A 27,118-nucleotide genomic window follows, 5' to 3' on the forward strand; every position below is an offset into this window, starting at 1 on the left:
TCGCGGCCCACCTCCAATTAGTCGACGGACCACATGTGGTCCGCAGCCCATGGGTTGGGGATCGCTAATCCAGTGCACTCAGCACTGCAAGAGATTTTTATTAACAAAGAGCAGTAGGTTTTGTTCTTTTGGTCAAACTTTCCAGATTAACAGTTTGTAATTAATGTAATTTTCACCTAAACATCCAGAAGAAGAACCGAACAGTTCCTCAGTGGAACAGGCTTCCTCGGGAGGTGGTGGGTTCTCCTTCCTTGGACATTTTTAAGCAGAGGCTAGATAGCCGCCTCAGGGAAATGCTGAGTCTGTGAATTTAGGCAGATTGTAAACGCATGGATTGAAGGGATTATGTTGGTGCTTGGCTTTTGTAGCCCTTTCCTGCATGCCCAGGGAAATGCTGATCCCCACTTTGGGATCCGGAGGCGAATTTCCTCCAGGCCAGACTGACCAGGGATTCTGGTTATTTGTGTGTGTGTGGGGGGGGGAGGACATCATCTGCACATGGAATTGAGGTCACTGTGGGTGGGCAGGTAGTTGTGCATTTCCTGCATTCTGCAGGGGGCTGGACTAGATGACCCTGGAGATCCCCTCCAACTCTATGATTCTAAGGTGATTTGAATATACGGCAAGAGCTATCGTCCTGAAAAACAGCCCATCTATGGTGGAAAAATATGTTCCTCATATATAAAGAGGGGGGAAAATCACCAACTGAATTTCTGCCCAGCATGTAGCTGTTAAAAGCACAGAGTTGGTGTGTGTGCATATATTTTAAAGGCTGCCTAATTCACAGGATTTCCATGTCAGAAGTGACATGCAATTAAATGCGCTACATTTAAACTATTAGCGCAGCTCTGCAAATTTCTCTCCCTTCCATTTCAGCTACTTATAAAGTAAGACGCCGGTAGGATTTGGCTTCCAGTGGGTTTAGACTCCATATTACTGGCAAGCAAATTTTCCCCATACATCCAACCCAGGAATCTATATGTCCAAAGCAAGCAAAACCCCCTTGGGGATTGGTTTGGGTTGCCAGCCTCCAGGTAGCACCTGGATATCGCCTGCTATTACTCTCCAGGCAACAAAGATCAGCTTCCCTGGATAAAATGGGCTCTCCAACATTACACCCTGCTTAGGACCCTCCTCTCCCCAAAACCCACCATCCCCAGGCTCCACCTCCAAAATCTACAGGTATTTCTCACCCAGAGCTAGGAACTGAAAGCTAACAGGTGTAGATCATAATAGGGATCTTCATCCCAAGTACATTGGTACTGTCTGCCAGGGGTACTCAAACTGCAGCCCTCCAGATGTCCATGGACTTCAATTCCCATGAGCCCCTGCCAGGAAATGCTGGCAGGAGCTCATGGGAACTGTAGTCCATGGACATCTGGAGGGCCACAGGTTGACTACCCCTGGGCCCATTCTGCACACATAGGATAATGCGCTTTCAATGTGCTTTGGCAGCTGGATTGCCCTGTGCGGAACAGGAAAATGTACTTCTAAAGTGCACTGAAAGTGCATTATCTATTGTGTGCAGACTAGGCCCTGGTCTATGTCATTTCACTCCCTACCTGATCACCTGGTGTAGTGTTCCTGGTTGCTACCATTTCAGGCTGTCAGTGAGCCTTCGGGGATGGTGGTAAATAAATACAATAAATAAGAATAAGTATCCTGCATGACTCCCTACTTGAGTAAAACTTCATTGTAGTCCCTGTCTCCTTGCCTAGTTAGTTTTCTGCACATAGGCAGCTGTATTAATTTTTTAAAGGGGGAAGTGGATAGCTATGCAAAACCCCGAGTGCAGTCTGGAAAAGCCCTGACTAAGTATTAGTACGTAGGTCGACTGGCATAAGGTGGAAATCTCCTGAGTAAATTGGGTGTTAATGATTTTTTTTTACAACAGGAATGGGCTTCACCGTATGCACACAAAGGGCATTCCTGTGTATGTGCTTACTTGGCAGTAAGGCTAGGGTTGCCAGCTCGGAACTGGAACATTCTGGAAGTTTGGGGGGGGGGGGAGCCTGTGGCTTCAGAAGGGGGAGGGGGATTAGTTGTAACATGAGGCATTATTCAGGCCCCACCTGGAGATTGGCAACGCTAAGTAAGTCCTACTCACTTCCACTTAGAGATGTCGAAGATAAACCTCTGGAAGGATAACATTTCTCCGCCAGATTTATCTTGATTCCCACGAGTTTTACTTTCCATCAACCGGTCTAGAAGCAACCCCCTTTAATCTGAATTCCTTGGGGGGATTAATCCACCACTCCTCTTAATTCAGTATGGACCAGGGCCCCACATTGAAGTATGCCCTTATCAGCCCCTTATCTCGCTTTCTGTCTTCTCTCTCCTTGTCTTGCCCTGGAGCCTCTGGCTTACAGGTCTATTCAACTGCTAATGAAAATTCACATTCACCTCCCCCCAACTGGAGGGGTGGGGGGGGGATTGGTTGGGCAGAAACCAGTCTCTGCCAGAACAGAAGGAAGGAAGGAAAGAAGGAAGGAAAGAAAAAGAAAGAAAGAAGATAGGTAAGTACAAATTTAAACAGGATATGAACAGGGGGGGAAATGAGGTTAGTATTGGAGCTATTTAATAGAGGTGTACAGGGGAGTCCTAACAGGTACGAGCCGGGCATTTTTATGTGAGGATGAAAGTAGCTCTCAGATTATTGTATCACCTGCTGAAATGCAACCAAAGTTCTGTTTCGCAGAAGGGGAAGGCTATTCCTGGCTGTTTGCCTCCAAGGTACAATGACTGACCACCTCTAAGCCTGGAATTTCTCTTCCATTCCACCTTGTATCAGGTGACCAGATTTTAACACTGGTAAATCGGGACACCATTGACCGGAGAGGTCCTTGATTAAAAATTTGGTCTACATGGAGCAACAAAATGTTTCATAGAACGCAAACATAGTATTGTAATATATATATTTTAATTTCAGCATGAGTACAATTTGCCAGGTACCTGCAGATACCCCTCCAAAAGTGGGACAATCTCGTCATCTTAACCTTGTAGCCATCGGAGAGTTGTTGTGCAGGTCATTTGTGTGTCAGTCTAACCCAGAAGGTCTTCCCTTGGGTCCCTATATGTGCACTGAAGAAAAATACTCTCTGTGCATGTTCCGGGTGCCCTTTTTGATTCAGGCTCAGCTCTGCGTTTGGAAGGAAACTGTGGGGTTATAATGATTCTGGGAGCCTCTTTCAGCATTTAGCATTGCCAGCCTCCAGGTGGGGGCTTGCAGATCTCCCAAAATCACAGCTGATTTCCAGATGACAGAGATCAGTTCCCCCTTGAGAAAATGGCTGCTTTTGAGGCTGGGTCCTGGGAGTTCTTTCCCCTCAATAGCCTCTGCCCTTCCCAGGCGCCATCCACCAAATCTCCAGAAATTTCCCCACTTGGAAATTTGGCAATGGCTCTATGTGCATTACAGGATAAATCTCACTGCTGACACCACCCCTGCCTCTGATGCAGTTTTGGAGCATCTTCTCCACAGCAGCAAAAAGCCCCCCTCCCCTTTAAGAAAACTCCCAGTCCTACTCTAGGTTTTACACCCAAATCTCCAGAAATTTCCCTGGAACAGACAAAAACATCCAAATGTATGGAACTCTCTGCCTATTGACGTGAGGACAGCCACTAATCTAGCTGGCTTTAATTGAAAACTTGACAAGGAGTATACCTCCCGTCAGCTGTGAACTATGGTGAATCTCCATGTTCAGGGGCAGGATACCTGATTCTCCCTTACCTTTGATGAAATGTGCATGCACACAAAGGCTCAGAATTAAACTTTGCTGGTCTTAAAGCTCTAAAACTTTGTTTTGTTGTTTCGGACCAACACAGTTACCCACCTGAATCTTCCTTATCTTGTTAGCAATAGCAGTCTTCTCAATTTAAAAGGTGTCCTTAGAGGAAGAGCTGCAGGGCAGATCAGGTGCTTGGAAAATCAAGAGGATAGTACAGAAAGAGGGGAGTTGACCAAGGGCAGTTATCAACTCTCCCCACCCTACTCCTGCTGTTATTCCACAGAGGAGAAAAATAGAAATTGCCTGTTTTGTTTTAATTTATTTTTCTAGCATGGTTAATAACTCTTACAGTTGTCAACTTCAGGTTGAGAAATTCCTGGAGATTTGGAGGAAGGCAAGGTTTGGGTTGGGGGAGACCTCAGAGAAACATAATGCCATAGAATTAACCCTCCAAAGCATCTGTTGTCTCCAGAGAAACTTAGAGATCTGTTGTAATTCTGGGACCCCAATTAACCATATGGGGAAGGGTTTAAAGTCTGTCGGATTCCCCCAACCCATGACCCTTTTCAAATATAAGTAAGATCTGTTCATAGACCTCATGTGATCACATCTCTTTTGGTTCTTCCTTGGCAACAAAGCCCATCAAAATCAACAGATCTTAATTCCCGGTAATCTCAGTCGGGATCTGGGTTTTGGAGTTGAAAAGACCCTTTGTACAGCCTGATATTAGCAAGTTTACTCTGAAGAAATCCCTTTTGATTTAATAGGTTCTTTGTAGAAGTAGACAGGACAATGGACAGATTCATGCGTGGATTTCCTACTCTTTTTATAAAGGCAAAGACAGCTGCTACAGAAGTCACCCCTTCTCCTGGGGGGATAGGGTGTGCTGCAGGTAGCAGATTAACTCTTCAAGTTACCCCATTCTCAGAATTTCAGTCTCTCCCTGTGCAAGGTTGTTATTTAAACACAGGCATGAAAACCTGTGAATGTTCTCCTGACCAGGGATGCCCAACATGGTGCCTGCAGACACCTTTCCTGATGTCTTTCAAGCAATTTTAGAAAGTGGGCAGGTCCAAGAAAGCATTTTTGTGCCACAAAACCTCTGGCTGGCAATTGGCTGTGCAGATCTTTAAAAATGTTGCTTAGTCAGTAGCTGCAATCGTCTTCAATGTCTGATTGAAGGTAAACCGTAGCAGCCATTTCATGACGGGTTCTACCTCTTGCAGCAACTAGTTTGTGGCCGTACCCATTATGCAGTGTCAGCATTCCAAATGTGCCCACAGACTCCAAAAGGGTGGGGACTAGAAATGCCAGCCTCCAGGTTGGACCTGGGGATCCTCTGGAATTACAGGCCATCTCCAGACTAAAGAGATCTGATCCCCTGGAGAAAATAGCTGCTGTGAGGGGTGGACTATGCATTATACAATATTGAGGTCCCTCCCTGCCCCACATCCCATCCACTCCCATCTCCACCCCCAAAGTCTCTAGTTATTTCCTATCCCTGATCATATACAGAGTGCTTTTCCTTTCTGAGTAACACCCCCCCCCAACTGAATCAGATTCCAGTAGCACCTTTAAGACCAACAAAGATTTATTCAAGGCGTGAGCTTTCGAGTGCTCAAACCTTGAATAAATCTTTGTTGGTCTTAAAGGTGCTACTGGAATCTGATTTTATTGTGCTACTTCAGACCAACACGGCTACTCATTTAAATCAATCTCCCCAACTGGTTGACTTTTGACAGGACTTTTCAGGACTTTTATTTGCTTTTCAAATATGCTTGAACAGTTCTCCTGTTCAGAAACTGAACAGAGGGGAGGAGGAAGAAGCCAGCAAGGCCTTCTCATCCTCTGTCAATTCTATTTGGTCTCTGAACTCTGCTCACTCTGAACTTCTTGCCTGTAGGCTGCCGGAGAGAAGCATCAGTGCAAGGAGCTAGAAGCCTGCTGGGGCAGATTTGGCCGTATCAGAGACTGAAGTGACAACAATCGTCTGGCCCAGAGTACATGATGCTCAGCCCAAGGCAGCGATGGGCAGCGTCTGGCCAGACTGAGAAAGCTGGCCCTAACCAAGAGGAACCCACAACAGTTCAGTCCTCGGAGGGTCTCTTTGAATTCCCAGCCTCCTACCAGGAGCTCTTTGAGTTTTTCTGCACTAACAGCACGGTTCACGGCGCCATCCGTTTGGTCCGTCCGGCTGAGAACAAGATGAAGACCACGTTCTGGACCGTGCTCTTCTTCCTGACCATCGCCGTTCTGTACTGGCAGTTTGGGGAGACCCTCCAGCGCTACTACAGCTATCCCGTGAACCTGAAGATCAGCCTTCGTTCGGATCAGCTGACGTTCCCTGCCGTCACGCTGTGTAGCCTAAAGCCCCAGAGGTGAGAGGGGGTGTCGAGAGGCGGCTCCAGTGAGTCTGGCTTGTGCATGAGCGTGGAAAGACAAACATGGCGCATGACGTCAGCGGAAAGGGCTTTTGTTGTTTGGGATAACGCTAGAGCACGAGTCCCCACTCTTCCACATGCAGCCAGCTTGGGTGACCTTGGGTTGGTCATAGTTCTCTCAGAGCTCTTTCAGCTGACAGGGGCTCATGGGAATTGTAGTCCACGGGCAGCTGGAGAGCTGCCAGTACAGAAGCATTCTTCACTGCTGGAGTGAGCCGCTGTAATTTTGGGGGTGGAGCTGAAAACATACCATGAAACTTGGAGAAGGGTCCCAATCCATCATATTTCCCTGTTGCAGATACAATGCTATCCAGGAGGAGATCAGGGAATTGGATCGCCTCGCCCACCAGGCATTGAAAGACCTGTATGGCTTCGAGAAGGCCCAGGAGCGTACCCAGTCAGAGTCCCGATCTCCACACATCCTCCGCTTGGCTCAACATATTCAGCGCCACCCGTTGCAACATTTAACAGCCGAGGATCCGACCGGCCTTGGGGGGAACAGCCATGATGGTGGAATGGGCTTCCTTCTGGTGCGTGGATACACCCTGCCGCCTGGTTCCCGAGTTATTCTAACATGCAGCTGGGGATTATTTGGGAGTGGGAGACAAAGTGGGAGACAAAGTATACCCATGCTATTGGGTATACTGAGGTTCAGAAGGAGCTAAGCTGTTTCTTCAAAAATACATCTGGCAAAGCGTCAAAGAAAAAAGGGCCAATCTTATATTTTTGTCTCCTTCCTTCCTTCCTTCCTTCCTTCCTTCCTTCCTTCCTTCCTTCCTTCCTTCCTTCCTTCCTTCCTTCCTTCCTTCCTTCCTTCCTTCCTTCCTTCCTTCCTGGTATCCATATCTGTAGGTGAAATGTCCACAAGCCCAGTTGGACCATATCCTGGGAATCTGAAAAATGCTTTCAGCCTTATCTAGGTCAGGATCCGATACATTGGTTTGTCTGTGCTCACTTTCTGTTCATGTTTGTTTGTTGGACACTGTCTCTCTCTGTCTCTTCCTCTCCCCTGCAGTGTAATGAAACCAATGCAGACTGCTTCTACCGAACCTTCTCTTCTGGCATCGATGCTGTCCAGGAGTGGTACAGATTCCATTACATCAGTCTCCTGGCGCGGTTGCCCAGCGACCAGATCCTGGGGGAAGACAGCGATGCAAACTTCATCATTTCCTGCCGCTTCAACAAGGAGCCCTGCAACAAGGGGTAAGCGTCACGTCTAGAAGGTGGTGTCAAGGGAGAGGCTGTGATTCAGTATTGAAGCGCCCGGATCAACCCCTGGCACCTCAAATTAAAAGGGTCATGTTGTAGGTGGTATGAAAGACCTCTGCTGTAGGCCCCTTAGAACTGCTACCAGTCAGAGCGGGCAATACTGGCCTTGCTGGATGAAAGGTCTGATTTAGTAGAAGGTGGTTTCATGCGTACACATCTAGAGGAGAGGCCATGACTCAGTGGTGGAGCATCCGCCTTGAATTCTTTGAGGCACTTAGCTGGGTTTCTTCTCAGCAGCCTTTCCATGTGGCCAGACTGCAGACTATAAGGTGCTACCTTACCCTGAATCAGCCCGTTTCTGTAGCCCAAGATTCTTGCAAAAGCAGAGAACTGACCAAACTCGGCTCGGTGCTGAGCGACTTTGGACCCCTTTGTAGTGTTGTTGATCTTAAGCAGGGGTCCTCAACATGTAGGCACCATAGATCCTGCGGATACCTTTTCTGGTGCCTGCCAAGTGCTTTTAGGAAGGGGGCTACTGCTCAGCAAGACTCCTGTAGGACCTTTGGAGATTTGATTGGCTGTGCAGATTTTTCTAAATGTTGCTTGGGCAGCAGGAGCCCCCTTAAGACAAGGATCTTGACTGTGTGGCTAAAGGTAAGCAGTGGCAGCCATTTTCTCCTCCTGTGGTAGCCATTTTCTCCTTGCCCACAGAACTAGGGCTGAATTCCGAAGGTGCTTGCAAGCTCTAAAAGACTGGGGAACGTTCTCTAAACATTCTGTTTCCAGTGAGATGCTGAGGCCCCATCAGTAAACCTGTCCTCTGTGCCTGCATCCTATGTGTATGTCTATCACACTGCTGTCTGCCTCCAGTATGAACGTTTGCATCTCTTCCCCCTCCGCCAGCAATTTCACCCATTTTCGTCATCCTACTTATGGGAATTGCTACACGCTCAACAACCAGATGGATAGCACACGGTGGACATCTTCCATGCCTGGAAGCCAACATGGTGCGTATCCTTGAGCAGAGCTCCTCGGCCTCTCCATACCTTAGACCAGGGGTAGTCAAACTGCGGCCCTCCAGATGTCCATGGACTACAATTCCCAGGAGCCCCTGCCAGCGAATGCTGGCAGGGGCTCCTGGGAATTGTAGTCCACGGACATCTGGAGGGCCGCAGTTTGACTACCCCTGCCTTAGACCAAGAGACCAGAGCCCTATCTCTTCGGATTGATACTGGGGGAAATTATAGCTCCTCGTATCTGGCAGTGATTCCTGTTCCAATCTCTGCATCTTCTGCTTTGCTTTGTGGACCCTCTCAATAAAGACTGCCTTTTCCTTTACACTCCATGGAGTTGTGTCGTGATTTCGTCGGATAGGGGGTCTCTTCCCCACATCAGAATCCTCAAGTTGTGACAGTATGTGAATACTCTCATCCTCGCTTTCCCTTCTGTCAGCCAGCTACAACCCTGAATGAGCTCTATGAAACCTTGGGTGGCCAGCATCCTGGTGTAGCGTGAGGTCTCCTGGAATTACAACTCACCTTCAGATGACAGAGCCCACTTCCCCTAAAGGAAATGCTGCTTTGAAGGTGGACTCTCTGGGGTTATATTCTCCCTTCGCCAAACCCTCCCTTCCCTAAGTTTCACCTCCAAATCTCCAGGAATTTCCCAAACCAGAGTTGGCGACCCCAACCATCCTAGGATTACAAGCTTTCCTGAAGTCCAGCGCCAGCGCTCTGAATGTTCGCAGAAACCCTCATTCCTGTTTCTTGCATCTCCTCTAATTCCGCACACATTGCATAATGCCCTTCCGACGCACTTTGGGTTTTCCTCACAGCTGCCCTTCCCCTCCTTCTGTCCCCCCCCCCCACAGGCCTCTCCCTCTTGCTGCGCACGGAGCAAAACAACTCGGTACCGCTTCTCTCTACGGGGTCCGGTGCTCGGGTGATGGTGCATGACCAGAACGAACCTGCCTTCATGGGGGAAGGGGGCTTTGATGTGCGCCCCGGTATGCAGACATCGATCACTGTGAGAAAGGTTGGTTGCTTTGGGAGAGTGCTTTTGCCACATCCTGAAAGTGCAGAGTTGCTGAAAGGAAGCCCCGGCCCATAGGCCGAATCTTATTTTTGATTCAAGTGGGTAGCCATGTTGGTCTGAAGTAGCACCACAAACATAGACTCCAATCGCACCTTTAAGACCAACCAAGGTTTATTCAAGGCGTGAGCTTTCGAGTGCAGGCACTCTTCCTCAGACTAAATGAGCAACCATCATAACTGTAGAGATATAAGGCAGAAGCAATTTGTGGCAAATTAGTAAACTGTGTCATAAGATCCTAATTGAGCCATACGATGCCATATGATAATTCTTTGCTAAAACAACTAATTAGTCCTTTTGAGTTCAGTGGCAATTCACAAATATGTTGGAGAAATAAAACTTTTATTTATTTTATTTATTATTCCATATTATTTCATATGGCTTAATTAGGTTATTATGACACACTATACTAACTGGCCACCATTTGCTTTAGCCTTATATCTCCACAGTTATGATGGTCATTTCACCCAATAAATGTTTAACAAATTTATAAAAAATATATTAAACATTAGAGTCCCGTGGCACCTTTAAGTCCAACAAAGATTTATTCAGGGCGTGAGCTTTCGAGTGCAAGCACTCTTCCTCAGACTGTGAACTACCATCATGGCAATGGGAATATAAAGTAAAAATTAATTCTGTTAAATTAGTAAATTAGTAAACTGTGTCACACATCCATTAATTAATTACAAATTTAAATTAATTAAAAATTAAAGATTAAAAATTAATTAACTCCCACCCATCTGGGAAACCCTTCCAGGGCTGTCAAGAAATCCCAGGGTGTCCCGAAACCCTGGTTGAGAAGGCCTGAGCTAGACTCTCACAGTAGCGTGTAGGGGAAGAGGGTCCATCCAGAGGAGAGGAGGGGGAGGGAGAATTTTTGGAGCTGACAACAGTCATTGTCATTGTGCATGCGTGTTAAGTGCTGTCAAGTCACTTCTGACTGATGGTGACCTTATCAATCAATTACCTCCTAAACTCCTGTCATTCCCGGCCCTAGGGAATGACAGCCCTAGGGAAGCACGCCTAGCCTCGACCAGGGCCAGGGCCTTTTCGGTCCTGGCCCCCACCTGGTGGAACAAGCTCCTGGGAGAGCTGCGGGCCCTTTCAACGTTCCGCAGGGCCTGCAAGACGGAGCTCTTCCGCCAGGTCTATGGTTGAGGCTGGGGCTGCGGTGGTACATCAACTGGTCTCCCCAGGGCTTCTTCTTGAACACCATTGACCTCCTTCTCCTCCACCTTTTAGGAAGGGGGGTAGGAAGGGGATCTTATTATTGTGCCGCCATGCTGTGATGGTTTTTAAGTCTTTTAATGGGAGTTTTAATGGGGTTTTAAGACACTGTAACCCGCCACGAGCCATTTGGGAGTGGTGGGAAATAAATTGAAATAATAATAACAACAACAACAACAATAATAATAATTAACAGCACTGCACAGCTGTAGGCTAGACAAAATCCCATGGCTCGAATGAGCATTTCTCCCAGACGTTCACTAACCCCTTTGCTATGGTTCGTAGAAGGTGCTGGAACACCTCGGCGGGGCCTATGGTCGCTGCTCATGGAACGGGAGTGATGTGCCCATGAGAAACCTGTACACGTCCAAATACACCGAACAGGTAAAAAACAAAGTGGCCGAGGGGTGGGGGGTGGGGGGGTTGGGGGCGGGGGTGGGAAGGGAGGAGGAGACAAGCCCAATCTTTTTTTACTTCAGCTCCACCGTATTCTTTTAAAAATTGAATAATTTTTCAATTGTTTTCAGTCCGTTTGTATTAAAAAGCAGAAAAAAGACAAAGCTCCAAAATTTGGCTATGGGGGTTGGGCCGAGAAGATTTCTTTGGGTTGAATGAGCTACTTCCCAATGTGCTCTACCTTCCCAGGAATCCCTAGTAGCAGACAGAACCGTATTAGATTTCATTCATTCATTCATTCATTCATTCATTCATTCATTCATTCATTCATTCATTCATTCATTCATACTCACTCACTCACTCACTCACTCACTCACCTACCTGCCCACCCACCTCCAGGGGCTCTGCAGCTGACTTGCCCCTCCTGATTTTGTCCCCCTGCTTGGTGACCCTGGTTCCCACTCCTGGACTGGGGAGAATGATGGGGAGAGAGAATGTGGCCTCTCTGTTTTGCCCCTTGCCTTTTCTTCCAGGCTTGTGTACATTCCTGCTTCCAGAGCCTCATGGTGGAACGTTGTGGCTGTGCCTATTACTTCTTCCCCCGTCCCTCCGGAGCAGAGTACTGTGACTATGCCAAGCATGTGGCCTGGGGTAAGAGCCGAGGGCACGGACGTGGGCCAGAGGGATGTGTGGCAGCGGGAACGGGGCACTTTGGCTGTTCTTGTTGCTTACTCTCCTCCAGAGAATCCACAGATCATTTCCCTGTAAGAATCTTTTTCACTGTATGCTTCACTGCTGAGAATCCATGACTCTTTACCCCTTGAGACGAACCCTTCTCATTGCACGCTCCACCTCAGGGAATCCATCGGTACGTCTCTTAGGAGAATAGCTTCATTGCGTACTTCCTTCTGGGGAATCCTAGCAACCAACAGGGTTTTTTGTTGGGGGTGGGGGTGGGGGGAGATAAGCTTTTGAAAGTCAAAGCTCCCTTAGTCAATTCCGTGACTCCCCAAAAACCTTGTTGGTCTTTAAGGTGCTACAGTAATCAAACCTAGCTGTTCAACTGCAGACTACATGTCCACCCTCTGAATCTAGAGAATCTCTGGCTCCAGCCTCTTAGGATAACAGTATATCCATCCCTCCCTCCATCCCTCCATCCCTCCATCCCCCCCTCCATCCATAAAGGGTTCACCCTAGACTAAGCCCCCCCTCCAAAGTTCCCCTTTGTAGCAACTAACATTTGTGTCTCTTTTTAGGTCACTGTTTCTACCGACTGCAAGCTGAATTCAAATCAAATAAGCTGGGGTGCTTTGACAAATGCCCAAAGCTTTGTAGGTGAGTTTCTGAGTGGGTAGGTGGGGAATGAGGGAAAGTTTTTTGGGGGTCTAGGTCAGTTATAGGATCATAGAATCATAGAGTTGGTCATCTAGTCCAACCCCCTGCAGAACGCAGGAAATGTACAACTATCTGCCCACCCACAGTGACCCCAATTCCCTGCCCAGATGATACCCCCCAAATCCCTTCCCCCCAGAATCCCTGGCCAGTCTAGCCTCGAGGAAATTCACCTCCTGAACCCAAAGTGGCAATTGGCATTTCCCTGGGCATGCAAGAAAGGGCCACAAGAGCCAAGCACCAACGCAATCCCTTCTGCCCACCCACTCACAATCTGCCTAAGTTCACAGAATCAGCATTTCTGTGGGGTGGCTATCTAGCCACTGCTTAAAAACTTCCAAAGAGGGAGAACCCACCACCTTCTCATTGGAAATGTTTAAACAGAGGCTGGATAGCCATCTGACGGAGAGTCTGATTCTGTGAAGGCTCAAGGGAGTGGCAGGTTACAGTGGATGAGCTTTGTAAGAGTCCTGCATAGTGCAGGGGGTTGGACTGGATGACCCAGGAGGTCTCTTCCAACTCTATGATTCTGAGGAAGCCTGTTCCACTGAGGAACTGCTCTAACTGTCGGGAACTTCTTCCAGATGTTTAGATGAAAGTTCTTTTGAATTAATTTCAACCCATGGATTCTGGTCCGACCCTCTGGGGCAACAGAAAACAACTCTGCTCCATCTTCTATATGACAGTCCTTTGAGTATTTGAACATGGTTATCATATCACCTCTTAGTCGTCTTCTCTCCTTGATCTATAATAGGGAGAATGGAATTGTGGGCAGGATAGTGTTAAATTAGCAATTCTGCTCTCTTTAGGAACATTTGACTGATTGTTTCCCTCTTCTCAGGGTCACCCAATATTTGCTATCGGCAGCTTACTCCCAGTGGACTTCCAAGGTAAGGAGCTGTTTCCTTGCTCTCTAGGACCACTTGAGCTGTGGATTCAAGGGACCACAGCAGAAGACAGGAAGGAAGATCATGCTGGGATGTGAGAATCACCGTGTGTGTGTTACCAGGGGTTTTGAATACAGATCCCAAATGTGTAATTGAGCTATATAAAAGGACCTGCGCGAGGGCAGAGCTGAAGAATGGAAGATTTAATTCTTCCCTTAGTGCCATTTCCCCAATTGAAAATATTCTGTGATGTGTGTTTAGATTCAGTAGGACAGAGGGAAAGCAGGTACAATCTGTGTACCTGTCCTCCTCCCCCAAGCTTAAGGCAGTCTAGGAAGTCAACCTCCCATTCTCTGTGATCCTCTTCCTGATTTCATAATACGTCTCCTTTTGGCTACTGTTTGCAGTTAATAGTTAGACTCCAGAAGGAATCTAATAATGGATTCCACACGCAAGTGAAAGTGCAGCGGAAGTGGATCGAAAGTGAATTATTTAATGTGTGTTTAAGTGCATGACATTTATGCAGGAAGTTTTCACTGGCTGTAGACAATACTTTTTCGATTTTGCGCCACTGTTGCAGCTTGCATGCTCTGTGCTAGTATCGAATGTAGGAGGAGTCATATTATTAACACATGGCAGGATGTGAGGTGGGAAGGTATGGAGCTGGGAGAGAGACGGACATTTTGCTTCCTTTTCAGGAGTGGGTATTTCACGTACTGTCTCGGGCAAAGGATTACAACGTGACTCAAAGGTATGTGTGTGTTCCATTCAGTGCAAGCTAAGTAAGGAACAAATTTCTGCATGGATTGATCCCCTACACAGGTACCCAGACTATCCTACTGCAGAGGTCTTCAATCTGATGGGTCATTGGGCCCCACCTGCTGGGTCAAGAGCCCTTACAGAGCCACCACTGCCTCCCCCGGCACTTTTGGAAGAATTGCCAGGAAATCACAGCAGCAGACAGCATCCCTCCCTAGCTCTGGCCTTTTTCCTTGCTAGGATACTCTTCCTGTCCCCAGCTCTGCTGTCCATTGTGGTACTGGCCCTGGCGAGGTCATAATTCTGGGCTCCTTTTCGGGTCCCCTGCTTTGTTCAGTAGACCCCATGCAGGTGGGCTCCCTGGCAAAGATGAAGACCACTCCCTCAAGAAAGAATCAAAGGAGTATCCCAAATGAATTGGCTCCAGAAGGGGTTTTGAGAAATGCCTGCTGGAAAATGGAAGGCCAGAAGGGTGTAGGTATCAGTTTAGGATCTGAGATACCTTGATTTGAATCCCCACTCTGCCATGGGAACTTGCTGGGTGACCTTGTGCCATTCACGCTCTCTCAGCTAATCTACCTCACAGGGTTGTTGTGAATGTGAAATGGAGGAGAGGCGAACAAAGCAAGTCACTTTTGATTCACATTGGTGAGAAAAGCAGAATGTCTCCTTCTCTTAGAATCATAGAGTTGGAAGGGACCTCCTGGGTTCTCTATTATATTCTTCCAACAAACCTGTGAGGGAGGTTAGGCTGAGCATATGACTGGCCCACAAGGTTCCATTGCTGAGTGGGGATTTGAACTTTGGCTGCCCAAATATCTCAGTCCAACCATGTCACCATTACACCACACTGGGGGAAGGGCTGCCTCCCCATGAACATTAGGCATCAGTTATGATCTTCTAGCTGTCTCCTTCTGGCTGTTCCTCCAATTAAGGTTGCCAGCTTGGCATCTGCAAGAACCTGGTCTTTCTCTAGGGCATATCCCACTTTGTGGAATAGATGAGATTCCCCAGAGAGGCTGTTCTGTGGGCTGGGGAGAGATATGGGTTATATTTAATCAGGCATGCTTTTAATGGAGAGTGGAAGTCTGAAATTCTGCAGAACCTCCTCTCTTTAGACCATAACGGAGAGTCAAAACAGACTGCAAATCCCTATAAAGCAGAAAAGAGACAGACTGTTGGATTTCAGGATAAACTGGGTAGAGCAGAATTTCTTTGAACAATGCCACTTCATTCACCCCTCTCTCTTTTCTCCAGGAACAGTATCTCCAAAGTGCATATTTTCTTTGATGAATGGAGGTATAAAGCCACCCAAGAGACTCCGGCCTTTACGGTGTGTACCTTCCCCATCCTGTACCTCATATCTGTGGCTTTTCTCTGTGTACCTATCTCTTCACCTGGCTGCCCAATAATTCAGGAGCCTTCATGGGAGAGCTCCCATGTACCACGTCTCCTTACAGCAGTTTCTATGACTGGGGAATACCGGATGAGGCAGAGGATGCTGAGTGGCTGAAGAAGTAAAATTGTGGGCTATTCTGCACCCAGAAAATATAGTGAAAGGCTTACCTTTTTCTGATGCCATATTTTTGGCATTTTAAATGATATTGTCAATATCTAGCATCCCAGCAGCAAACTGGCAGCGGATTCCCCCAACTACGTAGTGCGATCAAGAGGAGAGCAACCAGCAACCACACACTAAAGAAATGTGTGGAGGTGAAGTAGTGCTACTTCTGCCTTCAGCACCAGCCCTCGCACCTGCCTCTCTCTCCCTTCTCCTGGGGACGGATATTTTTTTTGAAGCAAACTGTCTGGAGCAACGAATATGTGTTAAATCGTCCAGGCAGAGTAAAAAAAATTGTTTTCCTCACCAGATAACACACAAAGCATGCCTCTCTAACCCCCCCCTCCAAGAAAAAATTGGGAACATTACTTTTTTAAAGCTTCAAGGCTCATAATTCCTAAAGGGGTAGCAGTAAAATAAGTACTATGAATCTATGATTAGATGCATAGGCATAGCAATGGAGAAGTTTTACTTTAAAAATTATACCTTGCACTGCGGACCCTTTAAAACATGGAGAAAGGTGATTGGCTGCCTGGCTTGATTGACAGGCGGAGGGAAGTCATGGGTACAGCACGTTCCTCTCTTCTGCCATTTCAAGCAGGCGTGCAGAATGCCAAGAAGCACGAGAAGGCATCAGAGGAGAATGAGAAAGCCAGGAGGTGAAGAATGGACAGAGGCGCAATTTTTTATAGCGTTACGCCATTGTGCTGGTGTAATGCTATTTTTTTCGATGGGTGCAGAATGGCCCTCACGATTATTGTGATTGAAGGGTATCTGTTCACATGCAGCTGTCTCCCAATTTGTCAGGCGACAAATGTTGTGGCTTCAGAAACCACAAGGGGGCGCCTTGCCATAATGGTTCCAGGCCTGTTTTCCAGAGATACACTATCTGCTCTGTACATCCTTCAGAAAAACTGCTTCCTTTGACCGAGACCAAGTTTGAGTCCAGAGACATCTTAAAGACTAACAAAGTTTTATTCAAGGTATATGCTTTTGTGTGCAGTACATAGCATTAGCATAGAATATGGTTTTGACATCAGTTCAAGCAGTTCAGGCAACACATGGCAAAAGCATAACTCATGGTTTTTGCACATGCATACTTCATCAGATACTGAGAAACAGAATTTCCTAAACCTATATATGGGGGGGAGGGGATTAAATACCAGGAAGGGCTAGCTAGATGCATAAGTAACTGGGTGATTATAGCTGAGACTGGATTAAGGCAATTATAATCTGAAGAAGATGCTTTAGGCTGATCCTGCATTGAGCAGGGGGTTGGAACAGATGGCCTATATGGCCCCTTTCAACTCTATGATTTTATGATTCCAAATGGGCATTTATTTATTTATTTATTTTATTTATTTATTTGATTTATAGACCGCCGTTCCCCAAGGGCTCACAGCGGTTTACATCCTAAAACATTAAAAACACAGTAAAACCCAAATAAAACATCCCAACTTACATCTTACAAGTGGCCATGGTCAAACTCCAATCCCATTCTCCTTGTTCAGCATGCACTCAAAAACTTAGATGAAGGGCTGTTTTTTTACAACCCACTTTTTACTACCCGAAGGCATCTCAAAGCAGCTTGCATTCAACTCCCCTTCCTTTCCCACAACAGACACCTGTGAGGTCGGTGAGGCTGAGAGAGCACTGAGAAAACCGTGACTAGCCCAAAGTCCTCCCAGCTGGCTGAAGTGGGGGAGGAGTGGGGGATCACACCCCATTCTCCAGATTAGAGGTTGCCGCTCTTCCACTGCTACACCAATCTGGTTTATACCTTGAATAAAACTGCTTGTCTTCAGGGTATCCCTGGACTCCAACTTTGTCCTGCTGATTCAGACCAATATGACTACCCACCCAAATCTTTCTTCAACCAAGGTGGTTTTGCCTGCTTCTGTGTAGTGACCCTGGACTTTCTGACTAGCTTCCTATCCAAGCACTAACTAGGTTCTCTCCAGCTAGCCTAGGACATCTACCCTCTAGCAATCTCTGTTCTTCTGTTCCGCAGGTCAATATGCTAATTTCCCAACTGGGAGCCCACTGGGGTCTCTGGTTCGGTTCGTCCGTCATTTCCCTGATAGAAGTGCTGGAGCTGATGATAGACATGGTTGCCGTCACTTGCATCGTGTCCTTGGGTTTCTTCCTCCGGGTATCGGCCCCCGATGCCTCCGATGTGACCATCTCAAGTTCTTCTGCACCTGGAGAGGCTACCATACCCTGTGACCTTGGCAAGGCAGAGTGCCCAACAAAAACCTCTTCCCTAAAAGCCCCAATTGTTGACGCTCTCCTGGAACCCAAGAATGTTGTTGAGGCCACCTTCCACCTTAAGTCCTGTAGCCGTGATGTGGTCGCCATTCCTGGCGAGTCTTCTGATCCCTCTTCCTGGAGTTGTGATTCCTACCAGTGCCAACCCAACAGCTATTGTGATGGTGCGTCTCAGCCCCAAAATACTCCTGTATTCCACACAAGCCTCCCCGTCCCTTGCATCATAAAGGATTTCATGGATGTGGAACCTACTGGCAGGGACAGGGATCTCGAACTGGGGCTGTAGCGAGTGGTGGGTCCTTCTGGCGACTGCTGACCTGTTGGATTGGCCAGAGCAAATCTTTGGCTCTGCAAGGATGTTGGGTGGCTCCACATGGAAACCTGTTCCAAGCGAGGGCTGATCCCCCAACAAGAAATGTGGGCTGATGGACAAGTTCATTCTGCTGCCCTTTTGTCATGGATATTCCCCAGCTCATGTATACCAGTGAGAGTCTTGCATAGGCCTTTGCCATGCAGAAGGTGGAGATGGTCTTCAGAAATTCCCCGGACCTCCATCCCATGCCTCAGTATGCATCTTGAGCCTTGTTTTCAGGTACGAATGAGAACTAGAGCTACTTCCTCACCATGATGGATATAGCATTGTTGTTAAAGGTGCAGCAATTGTCCCCTAGTGGATTGTCACATCTGCACAGGGAAACTTAGATCCAAAGGATTGCTACCGTGCAATATCCCATGAAGTATGGATCAGAAAAGCATTGTGAGGTCAAGCATGGGAGCACATGGAAAGCAGCCTACTGGGATCTAGTGGTGGGGTTCTACTTCTGTGAACATTGTGGATTTCTGGAAGTTCTCAGTGGATGTGAAGCCTAGGACTCTAGGGTCCTTGTATGCCATGGGCTGCAGAACTGCACCAACCTTGCTTTCTGTTTGACGTTCTTGGTCACTTTTGAGATTAGGGAATCAATTAGAACCTGGACTGTGCAATGTGCAGTCAGGCATCAGAGTGTCTAGCTGGCCAGGGCCTCTTGAGGGTCAAAGACGACCTTTCCCACCCTTCCTTACATTGAGTCCTCTGGTCCACTTGCTCCTTCCCCTATTCCCTCCCCCCCCACCACCCACACACACACTCCAGTCACCCAACAGTGGAATTTTATTTTGTCCTTTCTCTATTTCCACTTTAAGTGATGTCGGAGACCCTTGTCTGGTGGCTACTCTCCATTTTATTAGCCAGGTATCTCACCTTTTCCCTGTCCTTATTTTTCTCTCTCTCCCCTCCCACAATCCCATATCCTTGAATTTCCAGTGATATTCTTTACATCTCCTTTTAATTCTAGTCCATGCATTCTTGACGTTTTTAGATGTGTCCGTTTTGGGATGTTTGGATATGGTGTCTGCAAAATGCAGAACTTCAGAGTTCTATTAATTTGGTGGAAAGGGGATGAAAGAAAAGGGGACACTTTCCCCCCTGGAATTTCTTCAAGAAACAAAACTCCCATGCTACGAATGAAGAGGTAGAATGCCCAGTTCGGTTGGTGTCTCCCTAAAAGGGGTTCCAGGAGGACACCTTCAGCTAGAAGTCTTTGCACCTCAGTTTTCAGACAGTCGCAAGAGGCCTTCCTGCATGGCCCACCGTCCACCGTGCCGAGCACAGGAACTTGTGGACTCAAAAGGGGTATTGCTGGCTTTTGCCCGATCCCCAGTTCTGCATGCCACTCCATGTTCACCCACCCACTCTCTTTTTCACATGTGCCACAATCCCAAGGTGTGCCTTGTCAGTGCTCCTACTTCCTGTGCATGAACCCATAGTAGGGTGTCCAAACTGTGTCTCTCCAGATATCCATGGCCTACAATGTATAGGGGCTTATGGTAATTGTAGTCCATGGACATCTGGAGAGATGCAGTTTGGTCACCCCTGCCATATGCCAACCTCATGGCAGTCCCACACTCTCTTATACTGTGATGTAAAAGCCATCTTGGGTAAAATATCCCATCTTTCACTTTGGTGCTTCTTATGTACTCCTTCTCTTCCCAAAAGATGGGTCTCATGTACCCATAACAAAGTAGTTAAGCTCCTGAGGAGTCCAGAACATGGACTGTTTCCTTTGAGAGGGTCCCAGAATGCTGTTTTCTCTCTAGCCTTTGTCATTTCAAGCTCAATTCTTTTGTTGGGCTTTGAGCTTATGTATTTTTGTTCTCAGATGGGATATATTGAATTCCATTTCCAAAAACATAACATTTCAGGATTTGGGGTGGGTGGGCTTTTTGCTTTTAAAAACATTCGGATTGGACTATGTCTGCCCAATTTCAACTTTTAAGCATTTTAATAATCCCGCATTATTGTTTTTCTTCTGTTAGGAATTTCAAGAGAGCATTTTTTTTTCAAAAGGAAATGTTCTTAATATGATTTTAACTGTATAGAGCATTAAAATACTATCGCTGCAATATAATGTGAAATCCTTGCTATGGTCTTGATTTGATTATTGCACCAGCTAGGAGGGTGGAACGAGTAGCACATGCTGGCAGGGGCTCATGGGAATTGTAGTCCATGGATATCTGGAGAGCTGGCCACCCCTGGCAAAGCGCAAGGCAGGGTCCCCAGCATGGTGCCTCTGGGACCATTTATGCACTGGAGGTTTCATGCTGGGCTGCAGGCTGGGGTTTTAGTTGTGGCAGGTTGCCCCACCTCTTCCTGCATCCACACGGGGGAGCATTTGGCCCAGTGCACCTAATCTGCCCCCTATTTGTGTTCCTGCATGAGAGCTGGGGCAGTGAAGTGCCCAGTGCATAAACGGTCTGGGTGTCACACTGGTGCCTGCCAACACCTTTCCCAGTGCCTGCCAAGTGTTTTTTAAAAAGTGGGTGGGGCCATGGGGGGCTTTGGGCCAGCCTCACCTTCCTCACAGGGTGTCTGTTGTGGGGAGAGGAAAGGGAAGGCGAATGTAAGCTCCTTTGACTCCTTTGGGTAGAGAAAAGTGGCACATAAGAACCAACTCTTCTTCTTCTTCAGTAATATCGGGGCTCTCTCAGCCTCACCTCCCTCACAGGGAGTCTGTTGTGAAGAAAGGAAAGGAAAGGTGAATGTAAGCCCTTTCGAGACTTCTTCTTCTTCTGTGTATCCAAATCAAGGGCTATGTGTGGCTGTTTCCGCACCATTAGCATTGTCAACAGTAAAGTCATCTAGCGGTGCATGAGAAATCACTCCACTGGGTTTGTCCTTGCTTAGACCTGCCTCCACTGTTCTGGGAATGCTCATGTTTTGCCACAAACAGCAATCAAACGGAAGAGTTCCCCTCAACTGGTGAAAGGAGCTCCCTGAGGAGGTGAAGGGAGAGAGGGCAGGGGCCACCTTTAGAAGGCTTCAGAAGGTACTCTGATTTATTGGCTAGAGCTTTTCATGGGGATTTGTTGTAAGACTTGGGGGGCTGTCTGTGGGCCAGAAAAGGGTTTCCCCCCAGTTTTGAATGGTGGGATATAATTATAGTTAAGGACTCCCCCTTCCTCCCTCCCCTGTCCAGCCACGTGCATCATTTTCTCTTTAACCATCTCACGATGTGTTGCATGTACACACTCGGTGCCATCCTGTACACATCGTCTCATGAAAGAAAACTCTTGTTTTATTTGTTATGATGATGACAATGGCATCTGCAGCCAGAACTCCGCACATGGTTCGAGGGTGTTTATATGATTTAGGCATTTATGGGAATTCTTTATTTTCTTTTATCCTGCCTTTTCACCCAGCTGGGCCCTCCAGAGCGCAAAAGAGATACATGGTCCTCTTACCCTCCCCCATGACGGCTTCAGCAGCACAGAACCATCAATAAGGTTATGCTAGAATGGGGTTAAAGGAGGACTGTGAGGACTGTGCTGGGACTTCATTCCCTCATACAGGCAGCTCACCAGCTAGGGTTTCCAACCTCCTGGAGTTATTTTAGAATTACAATTGAGCTTCAAATTTCAGAGACTGTTCCCCTGGAGAAATAGCAACAAATACCCCCAAAACAGCATTACGCTCCGCCACCGCCAACCGGCTGGTGATCCCTGGCCCCAAAGAAGCACATCAGTCCTCAACGAGGGCCAGAGCCTTCTCTGTCCTGGCCCCCACCTGGTGGAATGAGCTCCCTGAAGAGATCAGAGCCCTACCTGAACTCCCACAGTTCTGCACGGCCTGCAAAAGGGAGCTCCCCCACCAGGCATTTGCCTGAGACCGACCAACCCAATAACATCCACTGGTCCCCCTCAGACACCCCCTCCATGGCCTGAACCAGTCTGACCTCTCTGGGGGTTTATCTAAGTTGTCGTTCTGGTTATATTATTATTGATCAAAACCATTTAAATTATGTTAATTTAGAACCACTGTTGGATTATTGTTGATGTTATTTCTGACTATGTTATATGCCTCAGTCATTCCATGTACTACCCCGCGACGTTATATTTAAACCTCCCTGAGCCGTATGGGAAGGCGGTCTAAAAATCTAAGAAATAAATAAAAAATATAGAAGAGGGATGGCCAATTTGTGGCTCCTCAGCTGTCCATTTATAATTCCCATGAGCCCCAGCTGGCAGGGGCTCATGGGAATTATAGGCCATGAACATCTGGAGAGTGATAATTTGGTGACTCTTGAGTCCCTGCACCTCCATGATTTACCCAAGCTGGAGTTGGCAACCCTACCGCCACCCCTGCTAAGGTTCAATAAGCAGCTTTCAGTGGTATCTGATGGAGTGCCTGTGCACAAAAGCTTCTACCCAGAATTAAACTTTGCCAGCCCTAAAGGTGCCACTGAGACTTGGTTCTGCTGCTTTCATTCCACACATGTTGGATAATGCACTTTCGATGCACTTTGGAAGGTTTTCCTATTTCGCACAGGCAAATCCAGCTGCAAAAGCAGATTGAAAGTGCATTATCCAACGTGTGCAGTTGTCTACTTCCAGACTTGAGTGTCCAGAGTCACAGAGCAATTCAGATGGTACGAGACGGGTGGGGTTCACAAGTCAGCAGTCACAATTGTGCTCAGGTGTGCGGGTGGGATGGGGGATTTTCCACTTGTTTATCTTCTTCCCTGCCATTCATTTCAGGTCCCTAGTCTATAAAAGATGGTCAACTGAAAAGCTAGCTTAATTGACTGAACGGACCGGTAAACGTTTACAGCAGGGGTAGTCAAACTGCGGCCCTCCAGATGTCCATGGACTACAATTCCCAGGAGCCCCTGCCAGCATTCGCTGGCAGGGGCTCCTGGGAATTGTAGTCCATGGACATCTGGAGGGCCACAGTTTGACTACCCCTGGTTTACAGTGTCCAACTATAGATTCTTTCCCTGTGTGCACAAAGAGTGAAACAGGCGTGGGCATTTGTAATGGATAATCATATACAGCCATGAGTGATGTTGGGGTGGTATTCACCTCCCCCCTCCCCCCCACGAGACCGTGACTGTGTACAGCAAACCTGGTCTATATGATGCTAAGAAGAGAAGTTCCAGTTTCATGGGGAAGGCAAGATGAAATTTAAGATCTGGAGTCACCTTTTTTTATTGCCCTGCAGGAGCCAGTTATGAAGCAGGCAGGTAGACTGTTTTCCTTTGGGGCTTTCTGTGCCTTCTCACAACAGCAATGACGGGGGATGGATCCAGGGCCAGCCCTGGCACGGCAGGCATGGTGGCAAACTGCAAGAAGGAAAGGAGAGCGGGAGTGAGAGGGGACACGTCAGTGCTCCAGATGCAAAGCGGGAGACGTGATGTGCTAGATGGGCTGTGGGCGAGGCAGGGGAATTAGGCAGCTTTCACCCAGCCTTAAATGCTGCAAATCTGGATGAACATTCTCTTTATGCAAACTTTGCTCTGCTCTGGTTCAGCCTCACTTGGAGTACTGCATTCAGTTTTGGGCACCCTAGTTGAAGAGGGATGTAGACAAACTGGAGCGTGTCCAGAGGAGGGCAACAAAGATGGTGAGGGGTTTGGAGACCCAGATGTATGAAGAAAGGTTGGGGGAGCTTGGTCTGTTTAGCCTGGAGAGGAGAGGACTGAGAGGGGATCTGATAGCCATCTTCAAGAATTTAAAAGGCTGCCATGTAGAGGATGCAGCAGAGTTGTTCTCTCTTGCCCCGGAGGGACAGACCAGAACCAGTGGGATGAAATTAATTCAAAAGAAATTCCATCTAAACATCAGGAAGAAGTTCCTGACAGTTAGAGCGGTTTCTCAGTGGAACAGGCTTCCTTGGGAGGTGGTGGGTTCTCCATCTTCGGAGATTTTTAAACAGAGGCTGGAGAGCCATCTGATGGAGAGGCTGATTCTGTGAAGGCTTAAGGAGGTGGCAGGTGACAGTGGCCAAAGGAGGTGGCCATCCCCGGGGCCGCAGAAGCCTTTTTCCTCCCCCAGTTGGGCTTCTGTGGCCGATCGCTCCTGACACAGCAAGCGCCGCGGGGAAGGGGGGGAGGCATGGGCACCAACAGGCTCAAAAGTGCAGGCACGAAGCTGCTATATCTGTGCATTTGAGCCCGCCGGTGCCCGTGCCTCCCCCCCTGCTGCATGGTGCTCGCTGCACCGAGAGCGATTGCTTCCGACGAAGCAAGTGCTGCAGGGAGAGGGAGGGAGGTGCGCTCACTGGTGCGGTCCCCCCTCCAGTCCTCGGGCCTCCCTCTCCCCCCAAAAAGGTTGGGGACCACTGCTCTAAGGTACACATCTTATGCTCTTGGAGGCTGAATTCTGTGCTATACAATACACACTCTGTCACGGATGACCAGACGCTCCAGATGTTCATGTACTACAAGTACCATGATCCCCTGCAGGGAGAGCCATGGTTTAGCTACCTCTTGGAGTCCCAACACTGTCCTTAATGGTAGGTACCAGCTGTGGAACCAATGGAAATGGTGGTGCCCAATGATACCTTTCCACCAATGCCATGTGCTTTCAGAAGGTGGGCGGGGCAAGGTGGGGCTTTTATTCAGCAGGGCTTCTCATTGGCACTGGAGACCTCATTGGTTTTGCCAGTTTCTTAAAAAAAAAATTGCTTCAGCAGTAGCTGCCATCTCAATGCAAGGATCTTCACTGTGTGACTGGAGCTGCGGCGGCCATTTTGTGGCTGGATTTGCCCTCTGTGTGGCAGCCATTTTGTGGGTGTGCCCACCACATTGTGTCAGAATCCCAAAGGTGCCTAGGAGTGGGGTGTGCAATATGGTACGCACGCCGTACAAGCATGCCTCTGCTTACCTTATAAGGCTCACTCCACTTCCCGGCACCGGCCACATTGAGAGCTCGCACGCGGAACAGGTACTCGGTGCCAGGGGTGAGGTTCTCCAGGTGCTCTTCTGTCTGCGAACAAAACCACTTGATGCTCTTGTGTGGCCTAGTCAGCCGGGCCTCCTGTAGCCGCAGCTCATAGAAGGAAACCAATTCCCCACTGCTTGGGCCTGTCCAGGAAAGCTGTTGAGGAGAAGGAAGATCAAGCCAAAGATCTTGATCTGCTGGCCTGACAGCAGAACTTGCCCATTTGGGGAGGGGCCCACGTGGCGAGTCTTATCTGTTGACATGGCGGTGCTCATTTGGAAAGAGCTACCCACCGTTGGCTTACCACCTTCCCATGTCCTGGGACTGCCTCACAAGGCCGCCATTTTTTGTTGGTTCTGACCCCAGCATTGCCATTTGGGGATGGTAACTTCCCCACTCCTTCCCCAAAATTTCCACAGTGGGGTTTTCAGGGGATGACAGGTGCCTATATGCCAAAGGATCTCATCTAGGGTTGCCAGCCTCCAGGCAGTGGCTGGAGGTCCCTGGGATTACAACTGATTACAATTGATCTCCAGATCTCCGGTTCATGTGGAGAAAACAGCCACTTTGGAAGGGAGGCGTGATGGGATTATTCCCCACTGAAATCTCTCCCCTCCCCAAACCCTTTTCTCCTCAGGCTCTGTCCCCAAGTTTCCAGATATTTCCCAACCGGATATTGGCAGCCCTCTGTCCTCCCCTGCAAGGCCAGGCGCTGAGCCAAAATAATCAGGTGGTGCAGAGTCAGGAGTAGGCCGCACCTCCGCCCTGACATTGCTGACGGTGTGCTGGTAGATAGTGGGCTGCTGTGGCAGTTCCACGCACACAGGGGAGTCCGAGCCGCTGTCGGACAAGCTGGTCTCTCCATCGCTCACGTCTAGGTCCACCGGGACGGTCGGCATGCCGCTGAGGATGGACCGATTCAGTTTGGGCTTTAATATATTCTCCTGCACAAGCACCCCAGCCAGCAACTCATCCAAAGTCTGGTTCAAGCTCTTGGTGGAGAAGGGGGGAGCGTTCTTTGGGCTCCCCCTGGTGCTTCTTCTCCGGGGGGAAGTGTTGGGGCTCCTGCTGGTGCTTCTGCGAGGGGAACTGGTGGTGGTCCCGCTGGTGCTGGTTCTTCGGGGAGAACTGGTTGGCAGTCGGCTGATGCTTCTGTGGGGAGAACTGGTCCCACTGGTGCTTTTATTGGGAGAACTGGCCGGGGTCCCGCTGGTGCTTCTGTTGGGAGAACTGCTCGGGGTCCCGCTGGTGCTTCTGAGGGGAGGGCTGGAGGTACTTGTGGTGCTGGTCTCCACGTGAGTTCTGTACAGCTGAAACTAATGGAAAGAAATTCTCCAAGCAATTCTCCCCCTAATGGGGATTCGACGTGTTTCCTAGTTAGAGATCTAGCTGCTGTTTCCTAGGAAAGCCATCTAAAGACTAGAGAAGGGGTCCCCAAACGTGGTACCTGTGGGCACACTGACGCCTCCCCACACTTTCCTTCTGTCTGCCAAGTGTTTTCATTTATTTATTTATTTATTTTGGATTTATATACCACCATTTCCATCTGGGCTCACAGTGGTTTACAGGCAATACAAGAATAAAAACACAATAAAACCCCATAATGTCCCTTAATAATCCTTATCCATGGTTCCTCTATATATTTGTGAAACAGCCTGGGGGGGTGGAACGTGTCCGGCTGTCCAAGTTGGAATAGGGCCAATCAGGGTGCAGCCAGCTTGGCCCTGCCCCTGTAACTCCTGCCCTGTGTCCCTGGACTCTAGCCTCTTTGCTCTCAGACACACCTCAGTGCCTATAGCCAGCAGCAGATAAGGGGAGAGGGCCATGGGCAAAGGGTTGTGGTGGAGGGACTGCTAATGAGGGCCTCCCGACTACCTGCTAAGGATCTCTGTCCTGGGCCTG

At 48.3% G+C, this 27,118-nt stretch overlaps 2 protein-coding genes across 6 annotated transcripts in view; one reads left to right on the forward strand and one right to left on the reverse strand.

The window, feature by feature from the left end:
- Nucleotides 1-2,069: 2,069 nt before the first annotated feature.
- Nucleotides 2,070-20,394, forward strand: LOC143837316 (epithelial sodium channel subunit alpha-like). The gene is made up of 13 exons (XM_077336979.1): nucleotides 2,070-2,516; nucleotides 5,632-6,106; nucleotides 6,468-6,699; nucleotides 7,185-7,372; nucleotides 8,282-8,385; nucleotides 9,249-9,412; nucleotides 10,982-11,080; nucleotides 11,626-11,743; nucleotides 12,349-12,427; nucleotides 13,326-13,374; nucleotides 14,070-14,122; nucleotides 15,388-15,463; nucleotides 17,703-20,394. Exons 2-13 carry the CDS (start codon nucleotides 5,733-5,735, stop codon nucleotides 18,243-18,245), a joined length of 2,079 nt encoding a protein of 692 aa, XP_077193094.1. The 5' UTR covers nucleotides 2,070-2,516; nucleotides 5,632-5,732; the 3' UTR covers nucleotides 18,246-20,394.
- A 3,072-nt stretch (nucleotides 20,395-23,466) lies between these two features.
- FNDC8 (fibronectin type III domain containing 8) overlaps nucleotides 23,467-27,118 on the reverse strand; it is a 50,616-nt gene continuing 46,964 nt past the window's right edge. For all 5 annotated transcript variants that reach the window (XM_077336983.1, XM_077336986.1, XM_077336984.1 and 2 more), the window contains exons 3-5: nucleotides 25,975-26,532; nucleotides 25,160-25,372; nucleotides 23,467-23,616 (exon numbers count right to left, since the gene is read on the reverse strand). In XM_077336983.1, the coding sequence (XP_077193098.1) occupies nucleotides 23,503-23,616; nucleotides 25,160-25,372; nucleotides 25,975-26,532 (885 nt within the window). In that variant the 3' untranslated portion in view covers nucleotides 23,467-23,502. The remainder of the gene's footprint in view (nucleotides 23,617-25,159; nucleotides 25,373-25,974; nucleotides 26,533-27,118) is intronic.

The sequence above is a fragment of the Paroedura picta genome, chromosome 5 (genome assembly GCF_049243985.1).
Source record: "Paroedura picta isolate Pp20150507F chromosome 5, Ppicta_v3.0, whole genome shotgun sequence".
Classification (NCBI taxonomy): Eukaryota; Metazoa; Chordata; class Lepidosauria; order Squamata; family Gekkonidae; genus Paroedura; species Paroedura picta.